Source organism: Equus asinus, chromosome 7 (genome assembly GCF_041296235.1).
Source record: "Equus asinus isolate D_3611 breed Donkey chromosome 7, EquAss-T2T_v2, whole genome shotgun sequence".
Classification (NCBI taxonomy): Eukaryota; Metazoa; Chordata; class Mammalia; order Perissodactyla; family Equidae; genus Equus; species Equus asinus.
In genome coordinates, this window is record NC_091796.1 from 19,971,668 (window position 1) to 19,991,950 (window position 20,283).

The 20,283-nt window shown below is 38.3% G+C and overlaps 1 protein-coding gene across 5 annotated transcripts in view; it reads left to right on the plus strand.

Annotated features, from left to right (window-relative positions):
• Positions 1-6,596: 6,596 nt before the first annotated feature.
• The window catches only part of TXNL1 (thioredoxin like 1), a 36,760-nt gene continuing 23,073 nt past the window's right edge, over positions 6,597-20,283 (plus strand). For 2 of the 5 annotated variants that reach the window (XM_014847024.3, XM_014847030.3), the window contains exons 1-3: positions 6,597-6,993; positions 16,175-16,271; positions 18,205-18,378. In XM_014847024.3, the coding sequence (XP_014702510.1) occupies positions 6,896-6,993; positions 16,175-16,271; positions 18,205-18,378 (369 nt within the window). In that variant the 5' untranslated portion in view covers positions 6,597-6,895. The remainder of the gene's footprint in view (positions 6,994-16,174; positions 16,272-18,204; positions 18,379-20,283) is intronic. The other 3 variants (XR_011504391.1, XM_070512987.1, XR_011504392.1) reach the window with 2 other exon arrangements.

Genomic DNA, 20,283 nt, shown 5'->3' on the forward strand with positions numbered 1-20,283 from the left:
CAGTTCCACTCTGAGGTAAATAGCCAAAAGAGCATAAATCATGGAAAAGGAAAACAGTGGATTTAGGGAATAGTAGTGCTTACCCAAACAATCAGTGAAGAGAAATCCCAGGATGACAGCCATGTACCAGATATATAGGATAATCAATCTAGATTAAACTGGAGGATATAAGGCTCCAGGAAGAAAATATCCAATAAAAAATTAGACAAAACAGGATGTTCAATATAGTAGAAAGTTTGAAAAAATAAATACTATGATAAAGGTAAATAGTATAAGAAAATAAGAAGGCAATTAGAAATGCCAGGGAAAACAAACGGCTGTAATATAAAGTCCCATATGTCCCTGATAGTATACATATATATAACATATGTGTACACTAGTATATATCTACATGCATGTATACATATACTATATAGTGTATATATGTGTGTGTATATATATATATACATTAGAGGGTGCAGCCTAACAAAACATACCTGAAATCTGGGTCAGCTCTGGCTGCATAGTTTCTAGTGTCTGCCTTGTGGGAAGGGGATGACAGGTACAGATAAAATACCTTGAATAAAGGTGAAGTCAGAGGTGTTTCCTCTGCAGTAAAAATAGATTCCCTTGTAGAGGTGGAAGAAAAAGAAAGAGCCTGAGGTCTTGGTTCCTTGAAGTGGGGGAAAGAAGTAAAAACCCAGGGAGAAATGGCAGACTGGTACATCTAGGCAGAGGGGTCCACAGGGAGCCTCAAACAAAGGGTCCCACTCCCTGAGGTAGTCACATGAAACGCAGAAGAGCTAGGCTCAAAAAGGGTATGTAGACAGAGACAGTGATCCTAGAGATCCGCACTCCAAAGCCCCATTCCCACCCCAAACCCCAGAAATTTGGCACAATTTCTGAGCCAGGCAGAGGAGGAGATAAGGTTAAGTTTTGTCCTAATTGGGTGTAGCAGAAGGGTGAGGATCCGGAGTCAAATGAAATTGACTTACAGAAAAAGCAATATTTCTTATACCCCTGATTTTGTGGACTGAGATTCATACTCATTATACTTCCTGGCCATTCATTTATTCAACCAATACTTATTTTGTACCTACTGTGTGCGAAGGACTGTGGGGGAGATAAAGCCATGTATGACATACCTCTAGCAGATCTATTTGTAAAATCAGCAAAGTGAACCATGGCAGCTAAGAGTCATGGTAGGAGGCATTCTTTCAGTGACTGGCTGAACTTGGTAAGAATGAGTGAGTCTGAAGCAAATTATATTCTTGATGAGTTAAAAGGAAAGTCAGGAGGCATTTCTGTGAAGTGAAGAAGTTTATGCATTTTCTTCCTATGTTTATCCTGGCCTGAATATTAGAACATATTCCTTCATAAAGCATTGTCTGTTCATTCCAGCTGGAAATTTTCTCTCCTTTTTCCGAACCACTATAGTATGTTCTTTATATTTCTTCTACGGTACTTAGCACATTTTAACTCTTATTATTAGCTTTTGTAGAAGTGTCATTTCTCTTTCAATGTTCCTGGAGGAGAGGTGCTTCAAAGAATTATCACATTACCTTGTACATAGTAAGTGCATAATAAATATTATGTAATAGTAGACAAAATATCATCAATTAATCTTTCTCAAATTATGGACTCCTTGCAGCAGCTACCCTGGGTGCTTGTTAAAATTCAGATTCCTGGGCCACACTCCAGCTCTACTGAATCAGAGTCTCTAGGTGTGAAACTGGGAACCCACAGTTTAATGAGCTCGCCACAGTTTGAGAACTGTGACTTTCAGGGTATGATAGTCATCCCAAGGTGTGGGATGCAGTATGCTTCAATTTGAGTGTTGACTCTGGTTCTGGGTGCTGCTGGGTAGAATTCTGAGGGTGGGGCTAGACTCTGGGAAACTGCAGCATTTAAGAGTGATGCCCGCCATGGCAAAATAAAGGATGGGGCGGGGGGAGTTTGTGTGCAACATACTTGACATCTCTGAATATGTTAATCTCAGGAGTGGAGAGAGTGTCCTCATCCTCTTAAGAATAATCACAAGCCATCCTTGCAAAGGTTTTAGAGTCTGCAAGTTTTTTCTAAAATTTTCATGGAAATTCCAGGAAATGGAGTTTTCAGAGCGACATATGCAGATTTAAAAGAAAAATGATAACATCTTTTGAAAAAAATTTCACCCACCAAAAGCTTATTTTACTTAATGAAATTAAGCATTAGCTAAATGACACAGGGAGATCAATTAATTGTGAATAGTATTTTTGTTTTACTTGTTACTAATAAGGGAAAGAAGAAACCTGGACATTCGTTGTAGCATTTTGCATGAGACTTCCTTTCCTACTTGTGCTTTTTTCCTTTTTATTATTAAATATATTATTTATAATCATTGAAGAAATTTATAAAATACAGATGAGAAAAATATCACCTACAAGAGCATCACCATGTGATAATGTCTGCTAAAAGTTTCCTTGAACATATATAAAGTCTGTTTCTATATAATGTTGAGTGCAACCTTGAGAGGACGAAGCAGCTGCATAATTGTATAATTGAATGAGTTACTCACTTCTCTGAATGTCAGCCTTGTCATCGGTAGAGGAGGGACGACAACTGCCACCTGGCTTGTGTCTCCAGATTGTGTTAGGGTGTCTCACAAGAGCGTGTGTCTCCAAGGACAGAAACATGTAGGAATTATCTTTAACTTCTGAGGATTTAGCACAGTGCCTGACAAGCTGGAGGCTCTGGAGAATTTGCTTTGGCTGTTGTTGAGCTGCTCCCCATCTTAATTCACTGAATTGCACTGGTTCTCTGGATGATAACCAATGAACCCCTTGCTATAAAAAAAGGGTGCTCCTCAGTCCACATCCTTTCCATCTCTGACCTTTGACTTTTGTAATTTTCTTCCTGCCTTTCTGCCCTTTTGCTACCTCTTCTTTCTCATTTTACTCCCTATTTGTGGTTGTTCTTAAATTTCTAACTCCTTGCTTTTCTGTAAATTTCCTAATGAACTCATCTACTTTAATGGTATCAACCTGTCTTCTATCCTGGAAACTCTTAAATATTTATCTGCAGCTTGCTATATTAATGTTCTAGTCTCCAATTTCCCCGGTGTTTAATCGTTTTGTTTTTTTTTTAAATTTTTATATGTCGGGGCTGGCCCCGTGGCCGAGTGGTTAAGCTCGCGTGCTCCACTGCAGGCGGCCCAGTGTTTCGTTGGTTCGAATCCTGGGCGCGGACATGGCACTGCTCATCAAACCACGCTGAGGCAGCGTCCCACATACCACAACTAGAAGGACCCACAACGAAGAATATACAACTATGTACCGGGGGGCTTTGGGGAGAAAAAGGAAAAAAAATTTTATATGTCAGGGTCACAACAGGAAAATAATGGCACATTCAAAGTGGGTAATTGAGGACAGTTTAGAAAGAGGAATATTAACAAACCCATAGACAGGGTTTAGGAGAAGCAAAAAGGGATGGTGTTGTTAAAGAGAAAATAAAGACAAAGATGTCAGGGATTGAGTGGTGTGTGGAAAAGTGTTACTGTAAAGAAAGGGACTGGATCCACCATGACACTAGGCTCTGGGGGCTGAGAGTCGGGAAGGAGAAAGATGATAGTTCTTTTTAAACTGAGAGACCTCTTGGTATTAAGAGAGTGAAGTCTCTGGGTGTTGCTGATTAGCTGGGAGTATCTGGGCCTATCATTTAGATAAGAGCTTGCTAGGCGGCTGGAGGTGGTTCCTTCTATAAGCACGGAAGCCCATCTAGGAATTATGGGTTCCAGGTACCTCTGCTCCTTCTGAGAGATCCTGGCCTTGGAATTTTGGTGACCAGTGTCTCTGCTGATTATTTGAAGTGTACAAATCAGGATTCTATTGTGCAGTCAGCACTGCACCAGCATCAGCAGGCAAGGTGGCCAGGCCAAGGTTTCTTAGTCAGTATGTTGGTGCTACCAACAGCCAGGAGTAATTCCTGCTTCTGGGCCTGAAGGGACAAAGGAAGACAGTGGTTACAGGAAACCACAAAGGGTAATGGTATGAAGAACTTCCTGACAGGAGCTTTGGTGGCCTTTGGTGCAGATACAATCAACCTGTGTCAACACAGCCGGTTGAGAGCTGAGAGAATTCATAATCGGATCTCACTCTCTTTTACCCTTAAATCTCCAACAAGAAGCTCCCATTAGGGATTCTATTGGTCCAGTCCTTACAGGTCAGCTTCCTGGGGCTGAGAACAGGGTGAAGAAAGGTTGAGAGTGGATGTGAAGGGAGACATGGAAAATAAACAACAAATGCCCCTCTCTTATCTAACTTTTACAACAACTCTTCTTATCTTGCCTTTCAGGAATCTATAGATTTCTGAGGTCTTGCTTTCTTAAACTCCCCACCCCGACTCTCTTAATATCCACCTTAGCTGCCTTAGTTGAGACTCTTTCTCTTTGCTTCTTAGGCAAAACTGGGAGAACCATTGGTAATAATAATAATCCATCCATTATGTTCTGAGTTGTGGCCCCCCAAAATTCAGAGGTTAAAGCCCTAACCTCCAATGTGACTGTCTTTGGAGATAGGGCCTTTAGGAGGGAATTAAGGTTAAAGGAGGTCATCGGGGTGGAGCCATAGGACTAGTGCCCTTATAAGAAGAGGAAGACACCAGGAATCTGTGTGCGTGTGTGTGTGTATGTACGCACGTGCATGCACAGAGAAAAGGCCATGTGAGGACACGGTGAGAAGGTGGCTATCTACAAGCCAAAGAGAGAGGCCTCAGGAGAGACCCAACCCTGCTGGGTGCCTTGATCCTTGACATCCAGACTCCAGAACTGCGAGAAATAAATTTCTGTTGTTTAAGTCCCCCAGTCTGTGGTATTTTGTTATGGCGGCCATAGCTGACTAACACATCATCATTTATAACACATCTTTTATTGAGCACCTTATATTTTAGTTCTTTGTGTACATCATCTACTATTACTTTTAACCCTCACAACCCTAGAAAGGAGTTATTATTAAGCCGATTCTCACAGACAAGAAAGCTGAGGTTCAGAGAGGCTAGTGGCTTGACCATGGTAAAAAAATAACTAGCAGAACTTTCTTAATGGACTTTCTGTCTATTTGGCTCTAAAGCCATTACTCTGTGCTGGTATCACATGAGAAAGGTATGTATTTTCTATGGCTCTGCTCTGGTTTGGTTCAGTTAGGAATAGTTCTTTTATGTTTCTGCAGCACCCTTCTCTTTTCGCGCTTCTTGGGTTTCATTTATCACACAAACTAATGACTTTCAAGTCGATAACTTTAGCCTTCTCCTTCTTCTTTAGCTCCAGATGCATCCTTCCTACTATTTACTGTGCACCTCACCTGGATGTCCTGTAGGCATCTTAACTAAGTAAACAGTCACAAGATTGAAACATCTGCATTAGCCTAGACTCCTTCCTCTGTCATTTCAAAAAATTGATCCAATTGGTCACTAAAGCCTGTGCTTTTTATCTTATAATTGTTTCTCAAATATATCATTTCCTCTTCATTTCCACTGCAGCTGCTTCCATAACTCAGTTCCCGGATTACCACAGTAACCTTCTAAACTGGTCTCAGTGCCTTCCAGCCTCCTCACTGCTACTGCAGGGGTTTTTCTAAAGACATGTGTAATATAAAAATTGCCCTGCTTTCAGGTTAAAATACAAATTTCTTAGCTGGCTCTGATCTGACCTCCACCTTCCTCTTCAATTTCATCTCCCCAGCTAAATCTAAAAGCAAGTCATTTGATGTCATCTAGCCTAACATTTCAAAGACCACGCAGGTGTTAAGACTGCCTTAACTTGAATGCTGGCTTCACTTCCTACTAGGTGTATAAACTTGGGAAAATTGAACATATTTCATAGGGTTGTTGTAAGGATTACATGAGCTAATACACACATAAAGAACTTGTATCTTGTCTGGTACATAATTTGTTAAATATTAGCTATTATTACCAGCTCTTTCAACCCATGCATTTGCACTGCTGGTTCCTCTGCTTGGAATACCCGTCACCTCTCGCCATCTGGCAATCCCCTTTACCAAGATTCAGCTCAGGGGTCACATCTCCTAGCAAGATTACCCCGCCCCTCCTCCTATCTCATTGCAAATTTCTTTGTTCCTGTAGCTATTGCTTGCTCACTAGACTGTGAGCTTCCTAAAGGTAGGATAGTTTTTCATGTTTTCTGGTACAACTTAAAGACAGGTGCATAATATTTTCTAGACGACTGCACACAGAGCGCCCATGCGGAATGAAACCCGTAAATAAATGTTCCTAAAGTCTGTTTTGTCTAGCCCGACGACTTGCTCCGAATATGAGACAGGACTACCCTCAAACCACTTCCGGGAGGCCCTAAGACTTTAGGAAGTACCTATCCACCCCTGAGAAAACCAGGTTCGCTTTCCACTTTCCCACCCTTAGGCAACTCCTCGCTAAAAGCCTCGGGTCTTGGAATCGCGGAGGAATACACAAACTTCCGAGTCTCAGTCTGCGCCTGCGCGGGTGACGGCTACCCGGCTGCGCCCACGCCGCTTAGCCAGCGGGGGGGGGGGGGGGGGGGGGGGGGCTCCTCAGCTGAGGGTGGGGCCACGGTTCGCGTTTTAGGATTGGACGGTGGAAGCCAGAGCGGACGGAGCGGAAATGACGCAAAGGTGCGCAAGCGCCTGAGGCTCTGCCGCGCGGGGGCTGCTGGGTACCGCAGGGCTTTCCTTCCTCCGCCTGTCCCCTCCCCCGCGCCCCCGCCCCCTCGGCCGCTGTGCTCTCTGGCGTGACTCGGCACTGCGATCCCCGGGAGAAACGCCGCGGCCGCCGTCTCCTCGGTACAGGCCTCGGCTTTCCTCAGCCTCCCCGCTGCCTCTTCTGGGTCGTCTTCTCCTTCAGTTTCGAAGCCGGTGGCGTCGCGGCCGCCCTGCCGGGCTCTGTAAGAATGGTGGGGGTGAAGCCGGTCGGGAGCGACCCGGATTTCCAGCCGGAGCTGAGCGGCGCGGGCTCCAGACTCGCCGTGGTCAAGTTCACCATGCGAGGGTGAGCGGGCCCCGCTGTCCGCCCGTGCTTTCCCTTCACTCTTTCCCGGTCCCGCTGCCTTGCCGTCTCCTCCTGCTCCGGAATGTCCGGCGCTGGCCGCAGCCCCAGGCCGCTGCCCAGTTAGGCCTCAGCTCTTGGGTGTGACCCCCCCCATTTGTGCATCGGGGCGTCTCTGGCGGGCACGGAGGCCTGGCCAGTGGTGTTCCCCAGCCAGGGAGATCCCCGCCCGCCCCTTTTGAATCGTGAGACCGGCTCTGCTCTTGGGGGTGATACGCCTCTATTCCTCCTAGTCTGCGGGAGTGACCCTTCTTCCCGGGGAGCCAGCTGTCACTTGCATTTTAGAAACCCCGCAGTCTTAATTTACCGAACAGTTTGATTCTCTTCACCACCTGCATTTCTGTAAAGCCTCTGGGTGATTCAGATGGGGCTATCCGACTAATCCGCATAGTGCTTAGTCCTAAGGCTCAGCTAGTGCATTTTAAATTAAGTTAACCTTGGGGCAGGATGCTTTTTAATTTTTTTTTTTAACATTTTTGTTAGTTCTTTGGTTAGTAACTTTGTAACTTGGCTCCCCTATGTATGCGATTGCATCCGATTGCAGAAATTATAGTAGGTGTGTATACGATACAGGTGGACAGGTGTCCAGACGTCTGGGTTTGACCAAATAAACTCCATTTTTGACTTGGTGATTTATAAGGACAGGGATCTTGGAAGATATTAACTGTCTTTGGTTAATCTCAACATAATTTATAGGTCGTAGAGCAGGTGAATCTTCCATATTGGGTGTGCAGTGTTCCTGTGTGTGAGTGACGTATTGGACCTAGGCTTTCAGAACCGAGATTACAGCGAGTGCGTGTATTTACTGAGCTCCCTTGTGTATGTCAGCGCCTAGTCAGAAGGATTAGCGGTCTCCACCTGCTTTATCTTGACTCCCTGGCGTTGTTTACACTTAGACTAACTTGGAGAAATCTACAGGTATCGCTGTTCATGTAACATATTTTATTGTCCAAGTAACTTTATAAACGTAAGGCAATATTTTGAATTTCAAAGCAAAAAGTGTAGTTCCGGGTACATGATCAGTAAATGTTGAGTACATAAGTGGTGGCATTAGGATTAGGTAGTTTTAGGGGATGGAGGGATGCAGATAGCGATGAAGAAAAGCTAGGACTTTTTTTGCACCAGTTCTCTCTAGTACGGAATTGAAAAGGGGCAGTACATTGGATTTTATAGGGTGGAATAGAGTACTCATTTGACATAAACTTTCACATTTACTGAACTGAAGAGGATAAAGACTTCATGTATAAAGACGTGTCTAAAAGAAATGTCAAAATTCTAGTGCGTCTTCCCAGCTTTGCAATTTTGTAGTGTCTGTCTTCTTATTATGGGAGAATATCTACGCATTTGTTAAGTGCTTATGCCAAAGTTGGAAAAGGGAAGAGATAATTTTAACAGTGAATCTCATTTTTAGTTCACTTTTCTAATTCTAGTCAGTGGGAGCATTTATACTTTTGTCTCCCAATGATAGATTCTTTTTTTCCCTTACCATAGTAGAGGGACAGATGACAAAGTAGTAAATAATTTATTAATCGAAGTGAGAAGAGTGGGGAAACATTGCTACTAAGGAAACACTTCCAGTAGTAATATGGTATCATTTAACCATAAACATAGCTACAGGCATTGATTGATAAGGCACTGTGTTATTTACTTTTAAAAAGGTATTTTGGTGGATGAAAATTTTTATTTTCTTTGTAAAAACTGAAAGCAAACAAAATGTTTGAATTTAGAAACTTTGAAGTTCAAAAGTATATTTAGGTAACATTCATAAGTCTCATAGGATTGTATTTGCCTTTAAAATTACCTTAACGTTTTGGACATTAAATACATTCCTGCAGGAACTTTATGCCGGTGTGACCCCAGATTTACATATATGGGCATCGGTATTAGACTCTCAAACAACTGTATCTGGTAAACTCATGTAAGAAACCTCTTAGATCAAAGTTAATGTCCCATTTTAGGCCAAGAACATAGTTTTCTCCAGCAACTATTTCTTCCTAACCCTACTTTAAGCTTTATTGTTTATTCTGTACTTCCATGCTTTATCCATTCTATTAATTTCACTAAAACACTATGCAGATTTTTGCTCTTCTGTTGTAAGAATCTTCAGTGGCTCTCCAGTATACTTTTTTCAATTTTTCAAATTGTTGTAAAATATATGTAACATGAAATTTACCATTTTAACCATTTTTAAATGTACAAGTCAGTGACGTTAAGTACATTCACCGTGTTGTACCACTATCACCACTATCTTTTTCCTGTACTTTTTCGTCATCTTGGACAGAGACTCTGTACCCATTAACAATAGCTCCTGAATCTCCCCTGACCCCACCAGTCCCTGGTTACCCCTCTCCACTGTCTGTCTCTATGGATTTGCTTATTCTTGATACCTCATATAAGTGGAATCATACAATATTTCTCCTTTTGTTTCTGGCTTATTTGATTTCCTTCCTTTTTAAAACTGAATAATACTCCCAATGTATGTGTATACCACATACTGTTTATTGATCTGTTGATAGACCTTTGGGTTATTTCTGCCTTTTGGCTATTGTGAATAATAGTGCTATGATCATTGGTGTGCAAGGATCTATTTGAATCCCTGCTTTCACTTCTTTTGGGTATATACCTAGGAGTGGAATTGCTGGATTATATGGTAATTCTATGCTTAACTTTTTGAGAAACCATCTAACTGTTTTCCACAGTGGCTGCACCATTTTGCATTCCAACTGGCAGTGAATGAGAGTTCCAATTTCTCTACATACTTACTACTCACCAACAATTTTTATATTTTAATAGCCAGCCTAACTGAGTGTGAAGTAGTATCTGGTGGTTTTGATTTGCATTTCCTTAATGACTAATGATGTTGAGCATCTTTTCATGTGCTTCTTGGCCATGGTTTATCTTTGGAGAAATGTCTGTTCAAGTCCTTTGCCCATTTTGAATTGGATTGTTTGTTTTTTTTGTTGTTGAGTTGTAAGAGTTTTTTATATATTTTGGGTATTAATCCCTTACTAGATAACATTTGCACATGTTTTCTCCCATTGGTTGCCTTTTCACTTTCTTTTTTTTTAAAAAGATTTTATTTTTCCTTTTTCTCCCAAAGCCCCCCTGTACATAATTGTGTATTTTTAGTTGTGGGTTCTTCTAGTTGTGGCATGTAGGATGCCACCTCAGCGTGGCCTGATGAGCGGTGCCATGTCCGTGTCTAGAATTCGAACTAGCGAAACCCTGGGCCTCCGAAGCAGTGTGTGAACTTAACTACTGGGCCATGGGGCAGGCCCCTACCTTTTCACTTTCTTTGTTTTTTTTTGAGGGAGATTAGCCCTGAGCCAGCTACTACCAATCCTCCTCTTTTTTTGCTGAGGAAGACTGGCCCTGAGCTAACATCCATGCCCATCTTCCTCTACTTTATGCGTGGAACACCTACCACAGCATGGCTTTTGCCAAGCGGTACCATGTCCGCACCTGGGATCCGAACCAGCAAACCCTGGGCCACCAAGAAGTGGAACGTGCGAACTTAACCGCTGCACCACTGGACCAGCCCCTCACTTTCTTGATAGTGTCCTTTGATGCACAAAGTTTGTAAATTTTGTTGTAGTCCAGTTTATATATGTTTTCTTTTGTCGTTTGTGCTTTTGGTGTTGTATCCCAGAAATCATTGCCAAATTGAATGTCATGAAGATTTTCCCCTATGTTTTCATCAAAGAATTTTATGGCTTTAGCTCTTAATTAGGTCTTTGATCCATTTTGAGTTAATTTTTGTATAAGGTGTAAAGTAGAGCTCCAACTTCTTTGTTTTGCATGTGGATATCCAGTTTTCCCAGCACCATTTGTTGAAAAAACTGTCTTTTCCCCAGTGAATGGTCTTGGCACCCTTCTCCAGTATTTTTTTAAGCAATTAAAATAGTCAAAATTTACATATTATTTAATCTGTGTAAGGGAGCTGTTTAAGCACTTATATTGACTCATTCAATCCTCAAAATAATCTTTGAAGTTATCCCCATTTTACAAATGAGAAAGTTGAGTCACAGAGAGGTTAAATAACTTGTTTAAGGGTCCCATTGCTGAATGCACTATTTGGATTGTTAGGTGCTATCCTTGCTCTCCCAGCCTAAGCAGAAAGGAAATGCAGGTTCATCTCTGTGTATTGCCTAGAGCCTGACATTTTTCAGTAACTGTTGCCTTGAATGATTTAGCTACAGCTCTGCCTGCAAATTAGTCTTATGACTGAGGATAATTCAGTCCGCTCTCTGATATTCTCTTCTCTACCTGTAAAATGGGAATGATAGCATGTAACCTAACCATGTAATTTAAAGAATGAAATAATATATGTGAATTATATGCTGTGGTAATGTATTTTTGTAACTGTTCTCTACAAACTGTTACTTCCTAAATATACCCAGATATGTTTTAGTGGTTAGAAGCAGTGTGTTTTGTCATCATCATTGGTGAGTAAGCTCCAAGGTTAAAAGAATATACATTTTCTCCTCCATAAAACTCAATATGAATGATTTTTGTCTTGAATTCATGAATGTATCACTTTTGTAGATATGTTTAGCGTATATCCAATTTTCTTAAAGGAGGTCTTTGTAGTTGGTGAGGTGTTATTGTTACTATCCAAGAAGAATGTCAGTGTATGTTAGGATGTTGAGTTCTAAAGGTTATGGTAGCTTGTCCAAATAATATATTATATGTATATTGTATTCATTATATATTGCAAAATTGCTGCAGACTGAAGGTAGTTTACCATATTACAGAGTTAGCAGGCCCAGCAGTCTGTGAGGACCAGGCAGATAACAGTGAGTGAGGTAGGTAGCTCTAAGTTAACTAGGGCACAATGAGGCCCTAGAGAAGATGTAGAGAATTTTTTTTAAGTACACTATTTTATTGAAATATAGCATGCATGTAAAAATGTACACAAGTCATTTAACTGTATAATTTGATAAATTTTCAAAGTGGTTACACCTGTTTAAGCAATGCCAGCACTCCTGAATCACCTTCTCTCCCCCAACCTCCCGAAGGCTCCTTGTTGTCTCTCTTGAATTCTAACAGTACAGATTAATTTTGCCTGGATTTAAACTTTATAAAAATGGTATCCTGCAGTATGTAATCTGTCTGGATTCTTTTCAAGAGCATATAAATAGTTTTATTCTTGGCAGTTAATTTAGAAATAACAACAAAAAGGACTGTGTAGGCAGTGTTTTGGGGTTTGGGGAATAGCAGTTAAGAGTTGGGTTTTTTGATCAAATTCCAGCACTGTACTTCATTGTTCTTGTCTTTAAAATGAGGAATTGTAAAGCTTGAATGAATTTAAGGGTTTCGTAAATTGCATAACATATCCTAAGTGCTCAATGAATGCCAGTTATTTTGTGTTATTAATAGGACCAATTATGATTATGCCTACCCATTAATAAGTATAATACATCTAGAAATTACCCATTTTAAAGTTATGCCCTGCAGAAAAATAAACTTTTGAAATATATCTTCAGAAAGCACATACATTTTCCTTACCCAGTTACCAGCTGAATGTGTTTGCACATTATTGCTCATTGGATATTTCAGCAAATAGGAAAAAACATCAAGTTCATAAAATAGAATTTATTTATATTATGACTAAACAAAAACCTTACTTAAGAAGAAGAACCTAATGTGGTACATTCGAAGAAAGCTGATCTTGACTGGTTTTAGTAGTTAACTGTTCTAGCTGTAGCCCTGACATTAACTAGAATGTCTGATCTTGGGCAAGTCGTTTAACTTTTCTGGTTTTTTAGTTCTCACTTATGAATAATTGTGTTAGGTTAGGTCAGTTTTACAGTTTTAGTTTTGTGGGTTTGGTTCTTTGTGTATTTATTGCAGAAAGGTAGAGGGTTGTCTCCTGTGTTCTCTTTCTCTCAAAAACCGTAACTCAGAATCCTTACGTATTCATTTTACATGTTGGACTTAACAGATAAGCTTTCTGTCAAAAAGAGGTTCAGAGGTAGAAAAAGAACTTTTTTTTTTTCTCTTTTGGAACTCTGGACTAGATGGGCTCTGGTCTCTTTTACAGCAAGTTCAAAGGTCCTGTGATTGTGTACTATCTAAGGGCTATGAATCAAGGTCTGTGCAAAAGAAAAAAAGAACAATCCCGAAATTTAGGCATACTTGGGGCCATAATATTTTAGAGATGAGAAAGGTCCTTGGAGAATCTAGTTTTTCTCATTTTATAGAGAAATCAGATACCTCGTTCATAAGCTCAGATAATAGTGGAAATTTGTTTGCTCTTAAGTGCTAATGTTAAGCAAGGCAAGCATTTTGCTTAAAATAACCAGTCAATTCATTTAAATGAGTATAGTGTGAAAGTATGCTGCTGTATATATTTGTGCTTCTGTGTTCTGTGACTTATTTTGACTTTTGACTGAAGTTCCAGCCTTTGATAGCTAACTGAAATTAAAGACTCTAGATAAGGTTAGATTTTCAAAGGGAACAGTTACTTGTGATGTAGCCATTATTTTTGTACTGTCTGTTTAGCTACAAAAAGTGTTTAACACCAGTTAGTGGACACCTGATTGGTGAATAGGGCCATGATGTCAGTATAATGTGGAAGTTGAGTTGGATCATATTCTATTTTTCCTAGGTATTGAAGAGCAGAATAGAAATAGAACCTTTAGCAGGAAGGAGAAAAGTCCTCAGCCGCACAGGCAGGCTCCCTTTCAGGTTTATTTTAAGAAAGTTAAAGTTGATAAAATTAAACATGTGTGTCTGCACCCAGTGCTTGTTCCCCAGAGGGGTTCATTCTCAGTGTTGCACTTCCTTCTAGCCTCATCTTAATGGCAGCCCCATGCCTCAGAGCTCCACTTCCATATGGATTGTCACAGCACCGCTAAGTGGGCACTTCTACTTGATTGTTCTTGTTCATTTTGAATATCCTCTGAGGTAACCTCTGGGTCTGAGCTACCTGCCTGGCTCTTCAGGTATTTCCTGAGTACTAGTTGTTGTTTTTCTTAGGGATATTTTTACAAAGTTGCGTAGGTTTAAATGGTTTGCCTCAATCTTGTTTTTCTTATAAGCCTTCTGTTTTTGAGTGCACGCTTTTGCAGAAGGAAGACTTTTCAGTAGTGATTATGCTGAGGTATAGCATTATAGCATTATGTTATAGTATAGCATAAATACCTGTGCTTCATTTGTGGCATCTGTTTAAATGCAGTTAATGTTAAATTTTCTATTCTCAATGTATTTAATATTTTAAAAGATAAACTCTTCATTATAAAAAAGTAAAGGATGCAGACGCATGAATAGTTTAAAAAGTCTCTCCTAGACTTTCTCTCTTCCTTTTCCAATCCTGCTTTGCAGAAATAATTAACTATTTATTGTGTGACCCACCTAACTTGTTAGTATGTATTTATATATATAAATACATCCTTTTAATGTGATCATACAGAACATTTTATCATGAGACTTAGTTTTCTTTTAAAGAGTACAAATTATCCTTATCCCCTGGTGTGAATGTGTCATAACTTTTAAAACTTTTTCTCTCTTGATTGCCGTTTAGATTGCCATTCTAATTTTTTACTATTACAAACATTGCATTGAACTTCCATATTATTTTGAAATTGAGTGTTATGATAGAGTTGACATTTAGAAATTAGATTGCTTAATCTTGGTTGTATTCGTTTAAAATTGATAGATAGTGACCAAATGGCCCTTTCAAAAGGATCTACCAATTTGTATTCCTATTTACAATGTTTGACTTATTAATAGCTTGAAGTATTTTGCTAAACTAAACCTAGTTTTACTCAACTATAAATGTTTATTTCTTTATAATTTAGTCTCAGAGCCTATTTGAGGATTGTTAAATCCAAAAATCTGATTTCCGAAGCACCAAGTTTAATATTTAGGAACTTAATAGTTATTTTCTTAGCTTTTCGGTGAGAGGCTTAAGGATGGCATAGGATGAAAATGCTGATTAAATGTTAAGAATGAAGAGGGAGTCACATCTTGAGATTGAACATTTGTGAGTTTGAACATTTTGTGCTTTAAAATTTACTTTTCCTGTCTACTAAAGCCAAGATTTTTCTCATGTTTTTTGAGCTTTTATTAGCATATAATGTATGTAGTGCATAATTATAAATGTATAGCTTAATCAGTTTTCACAAACTGAACACATATTCCTGTCTAATCAGCTTCTGGACAAAGAGAACATTACTAGCCTCTTGAAATCTTTTTTATTCCTCTATTCTGTCACTAACTCTCACAAAGCTAACCATTGCTTTGATTTATAATACCATTGATTTGTTTTGCCTGTATTTGAACGGTGTATAAATGGAATCTTATAGTGTACTTCTTTCCTCAGTATTATTTGTGAGGTTAATTCATGTTTTTGCACGAGGATATACATCAGTCATTTCATTGTTGTATAGTATCTCTCTGTTTGAATAACTACAGTTAATTTTACTCATTCTCTTATTGATAGGAATTTGGGTAATCTCCAGTTTTTGGCTATTAGATCCTTTTTTCTTTAGTGCTTTTTCTGTTTTAAGAAATCTTTGCTTGCTCTGAGGTTTTGAAAGTATCTGTATTTTTTCCTAAAACCTTATTGTTTTACCTTTCACATTTAGATCTGTAATCCACCTGGAATCAGTTTTTAGGTATGGTGTCAGGTATGGGTGGTTCATTTTTTTCCCCATGTGAATATCCAGTTGACTCAGCACTGTTTATTGAAAAGACTTGAGCTATTCTTGGTATTTCCCTATAAATTTTAGAATTTAAATTTGTTAATTTCTCCAAGAAAACCTGCTGGGATTTTACATTGATTCTAAAGATCAAATTGAGGAGAATTTACTCCTTGACAATATTGAGTTTTGCAGTTCATAGGCATAGTATACTCCTCCATTTATTTAGATACTTAATTTCTTTCAGTGAGAACAAAGCTGGAAGACTTTAACACTATTGGACTTAAAATAAATCTGTAGTCATTAAGACAATGTGGTATTGATGCAAGTGTATCTAAATAGTCCAGTGGAACAGACTAGAAAGTATAAAGCCAGGTATCAGAGTTTGCTTTGTGTTTTAATTGGCAGGTTCTTTAGAGTATAAATTGATACAATCTTTGGTGTTATTTTAGCAAGCATCTCTTTTACCTTTCTCACAGGTGTGGACCATGTTTGAGGATTGCCCCAGCATTCAGTTCTATGAGTAATAAGTATCCACAGGCAGTTTTCTTGGAAGTAGATGTACATCAGTGTCAGGTAAGGGAAAAGAGTCTCCTTTCATTAAAAATTTATTTGCAAATTGGTTTCAATTTCAACATTAATATCATCCTTCATTTATTTATGTTTTTATACACTTATTATTCTTTTGAAGATAGGAAAATGTTATATTGACATGATTATTGCAAATGTCTTTATGGCTGCATTAGTTAAGAAGGGTAGTCCAACATTAATTGCTTCTGGGTTTGTTTATATTAATATCCTTCTGATATAAAACTAATGTTGTTAAACTAATAGGTCACCCAGCAGTTCTGTGTTTTACATCTTTGTTTATTTTTTGCAAGTCTAGAATTATATCTTTTGCTAATGAGGTATTGGCTGAGCAGAAAGCCATGGCAGAGAATTCTTGGTTATAGTTTGCTTTGAACTGATCAGTTTGTAATCTTAGCTCCAAAGATACCTACTCAGCAAAAACTTTAAAATGTTATTTACTGTTGATTGAGCCACAGTGTTGTGGGTAGATTGCCCTGATCACTTAGTTGGAATGGCTATGTGACAGTTCTACATTTGCATATGTAGAAATATGGGGGAGTCGTTTTGGAAAAAAAAATTGAGGAAGGCTCTTTTGAACACTAAAAATACAGTCTTCAGCTCTGACTAAGGTACAGCTCTTTAGCAGTTTTGTCTTTGTTACCTTTCTGAGTGTGAGAAAACTTCAGAATGTTTATATAGTTTGCAGTTAGTAGTTTGGGGATTTGGTGTAAACCCTATATTGCGTGTTTATTGTCCAGCACTACTATGTCACATACTACTGAACTGTAGCACTGGCCCTTATTTTAAGTATTCATTACCTCTAATCTGGAAGTGCTGTCTTTTGGAGTGTGCTGTCCTGTATGGTAGCCATGGCTACCTGTGGTTATCGAGCACTTGAAATGTGGCAAGTTCAAATTGAGATGTGCTGTAAGTGTAAAATACACATAGGATTTTGAAGGCTTAGAATGAAATATAAAATATGTCATTAACTCTTTATGTTGATTATGTGTTGAAAATGCATATATTAGATTCACTGGAATGTGTTATTAAAATTTATTTCACTTGTTTCTCTTTACTTTTTTATTATGGATACTAGAAAATTTAAAATTACATATATAGCTCACATTGTGTCTTACATTATAGTTCTTTTGGACAGCACTATTCTAAAAGCTCAATCATATGTTTTTGGGTTTTTTTTGTTAGGGTTAGAGAAGATATCTCCATATAAACTATGCTTTTTTCCCCTAAACAATATAGTGTACCTCTTCCATAGTATTTGAATATGTAAGATGACATATTTGCTTTACTATTTACTGTATAATTCTCATGAAAAGTTTAAACCATGAATCAGTGGTTATTAGCTAATTTCTGTTCAGTAGTTAGTCTTATAATAGTGTGGAGTTGGAGCAGAATTTAAAAAGATAGCTGTTGCAGTGTGTTTGATGGGAGACCAGAAATCATTTCTATAAGAGTTGAATTGGGTGATTTCAGTGCAACGGATGTCACCTCCTTTTCACAGACAGATGGTCTACTGGTTTTCACGTGTGTGCTTTTTCCTACTACCAGTAGTTTGTGTTAACCTATCAATACCCTTCTTGATTACTTCATTTGGGAAACAGCATGTACTTACGAGAGAGCTATTTGGTGTTGTAAAGCACCATTTCTGTATTGGGAGCTAATTGTTCTACTGGATGAAATATTTAACACAAACTGACAAAAACGCAGGGTAGTTCTTCTTTGTGGATATAAAGCTAATATAATATAGTTGTGCCTCTTAGGAATAGATCTGCTTTTTCTTAAATAACAATTAGGAATAAATGATTTTCTATGTTTTTAGTTTATGTTTGTGATATTTAACTTCCATAGAGATGTAGAATGAATATTCAAGTGCTTTAAAATTAGTTTTAATTTATAACGCTGTCTGACTTGCCAATTCTAGGGAACAGCTGCTACCAACAATATATCAGCAACACCAACATTTTTGTTTTTTCGAAACAAAGTGAGAATTGATCAGTATCAAGGAGCAGATGCTGTGGGATTAGAAGAAAAAATCAAGCAGCACTTAGAAAATGACCCTGGAAGCAATGAGGACACAGATATTCCAAAAGGCTATGTATGTAGACTCAGAAGTGAAATCATGATGTATCTTGCATTTGTCATTGTTTGGTTAAAATTAAATTGACTATATTTTATCTTCTACTAGTTCAGAATACTTTCAAATAACTTTAAAAGTAAATTCATTAGCTGACTATTGGGTTTTGGCTATTTGTGTATATTTTAACCTTAAGCCCCCATGATAAACTATTTTTCCTAAATTTCTGCTGCTAATTTTCTTTGCCACTTTTTAAAAAATCTGTTTTCTGAACTATTTAATAGCCTTTGTGTGTGTGTGTGTGTGAAGATTATTGGCCCTGAGCTAACGTCTGTTGCCAGTCTTCCTCTTTTTGCTTGAGAAAGATTGTTGCTGAGCTAATATCTGTCCCAGTCTTCCTCTATTTTTCGTATGTCGGACACCGCCACAGCATGGCCTGATGAGTAGTGTGCAGGTCCGTGCTTGGGATCTGAACCCGTGAACCCCGGGCCATGGAAGAGGAGTGCACAAAACCAACCACTGTGCCACTGGGCCAGCCCCCCTTAATAACCATTTTTAAACATTTGTTTTATCCTTTTTTCCCCCCAAAAAAGTGAAGAAATGTGCGTTGGAAACATTTTCCAGTTTTTGACCATTGTGTAAAATGACTTGTAGATTTTAATGTATGACCAGTATATACGGAACTACATTTCCTGCCGTTTACTATAGTTTTCTCTCTTTAAATGTATCCCCTATTTTCTGACACTATTAAAAAAATCTAGTTACTGATTTTGTTTTAGAAGCAGATGTGACTTTGGTATTGCATATGTTTTTCTGAGTTTTGAGAGTAAGTTATTATTCTAAATAATAACTCAAAGACTTAAGAACTTAAAAGTTCTGAAAACTACGTAATATGAATAGTTATAATGTAATATCTTTATATTTGAGAGCTATTCAGGAAGGAAGTAAAATTCAGAAGTAGCACTTTGTGGTAGCCAATTTGTTTATGCAAATTGGAAAAGTGTGCGTACCAAAATAAAAAAATATATATATTTCTTAATTTTTCTTGTTATTAAATTATTGTATTGGCAGATCAAAAAATGATTTTTTAGAGGCTGGCCCTGTGGCCTAGTGGTTAAGTTTGGTGCTCTCTGCTTCAGTGGCCCGAGTTCAATTCCCAGCCATGGACCTGCACCACTCGTTGGTGGCCATGTTGTGGTGGTGACCCACATACAAAATAGAGGAAGACTGGCACAGATGTTGGCTTAAGTGTTACTTCAAGTTAAAGCTAATATATGAAAAAGGATGTATCAAGTACATTAAAGCAGATCTGTGTTATGGGGCTACAAGTCATTTCTCTAAGCCCTTTAAATTCATGCTGAATAAGGAGAATCTATATTCAGGTAAGTATGAGAGATTCTTTTTGTGTGTGTTGGGGGTGACTTATGTCTTTAAAAAGTGTCTTTAACATGTGGTACTAATGTTAATTACTTTTAGTTAGGGAAGTGCAATTAGTATTTATTTAAAAAGGACTGTTAAATAGTAATTTGAAATTGTAATCTGTTAGAAAGTATGAACATGTAAGTCAGGGTTGTAACACCCTTTGGAAAATTTTGGAAATCGTTTGACTTGTATAACTGTTGTGTTTACGTCTTTGTATTTTTTTTTTATTACTAAGAGTGTTTGCGTGAAAAAGTCTTATAAGTGCAACAGTCCCACCACTTATTATACATCAGTTAAGTGTGATATCAGTATTTTGGCCTCAGGTAGGAAATAAGCAGGAATAAATGAAATTTTAAGAAGTAAAAAAATTTAATTTTCATGCAAATATTATGAATACAATGTGAAAAGCTATTTAAAACATTTTCATTTTTTTCATTAGGTGTCAATCAAGACATTAAAGTTTTGAACTATTAAGGTCTTAACAGGGTTATTAAATATTTAAAA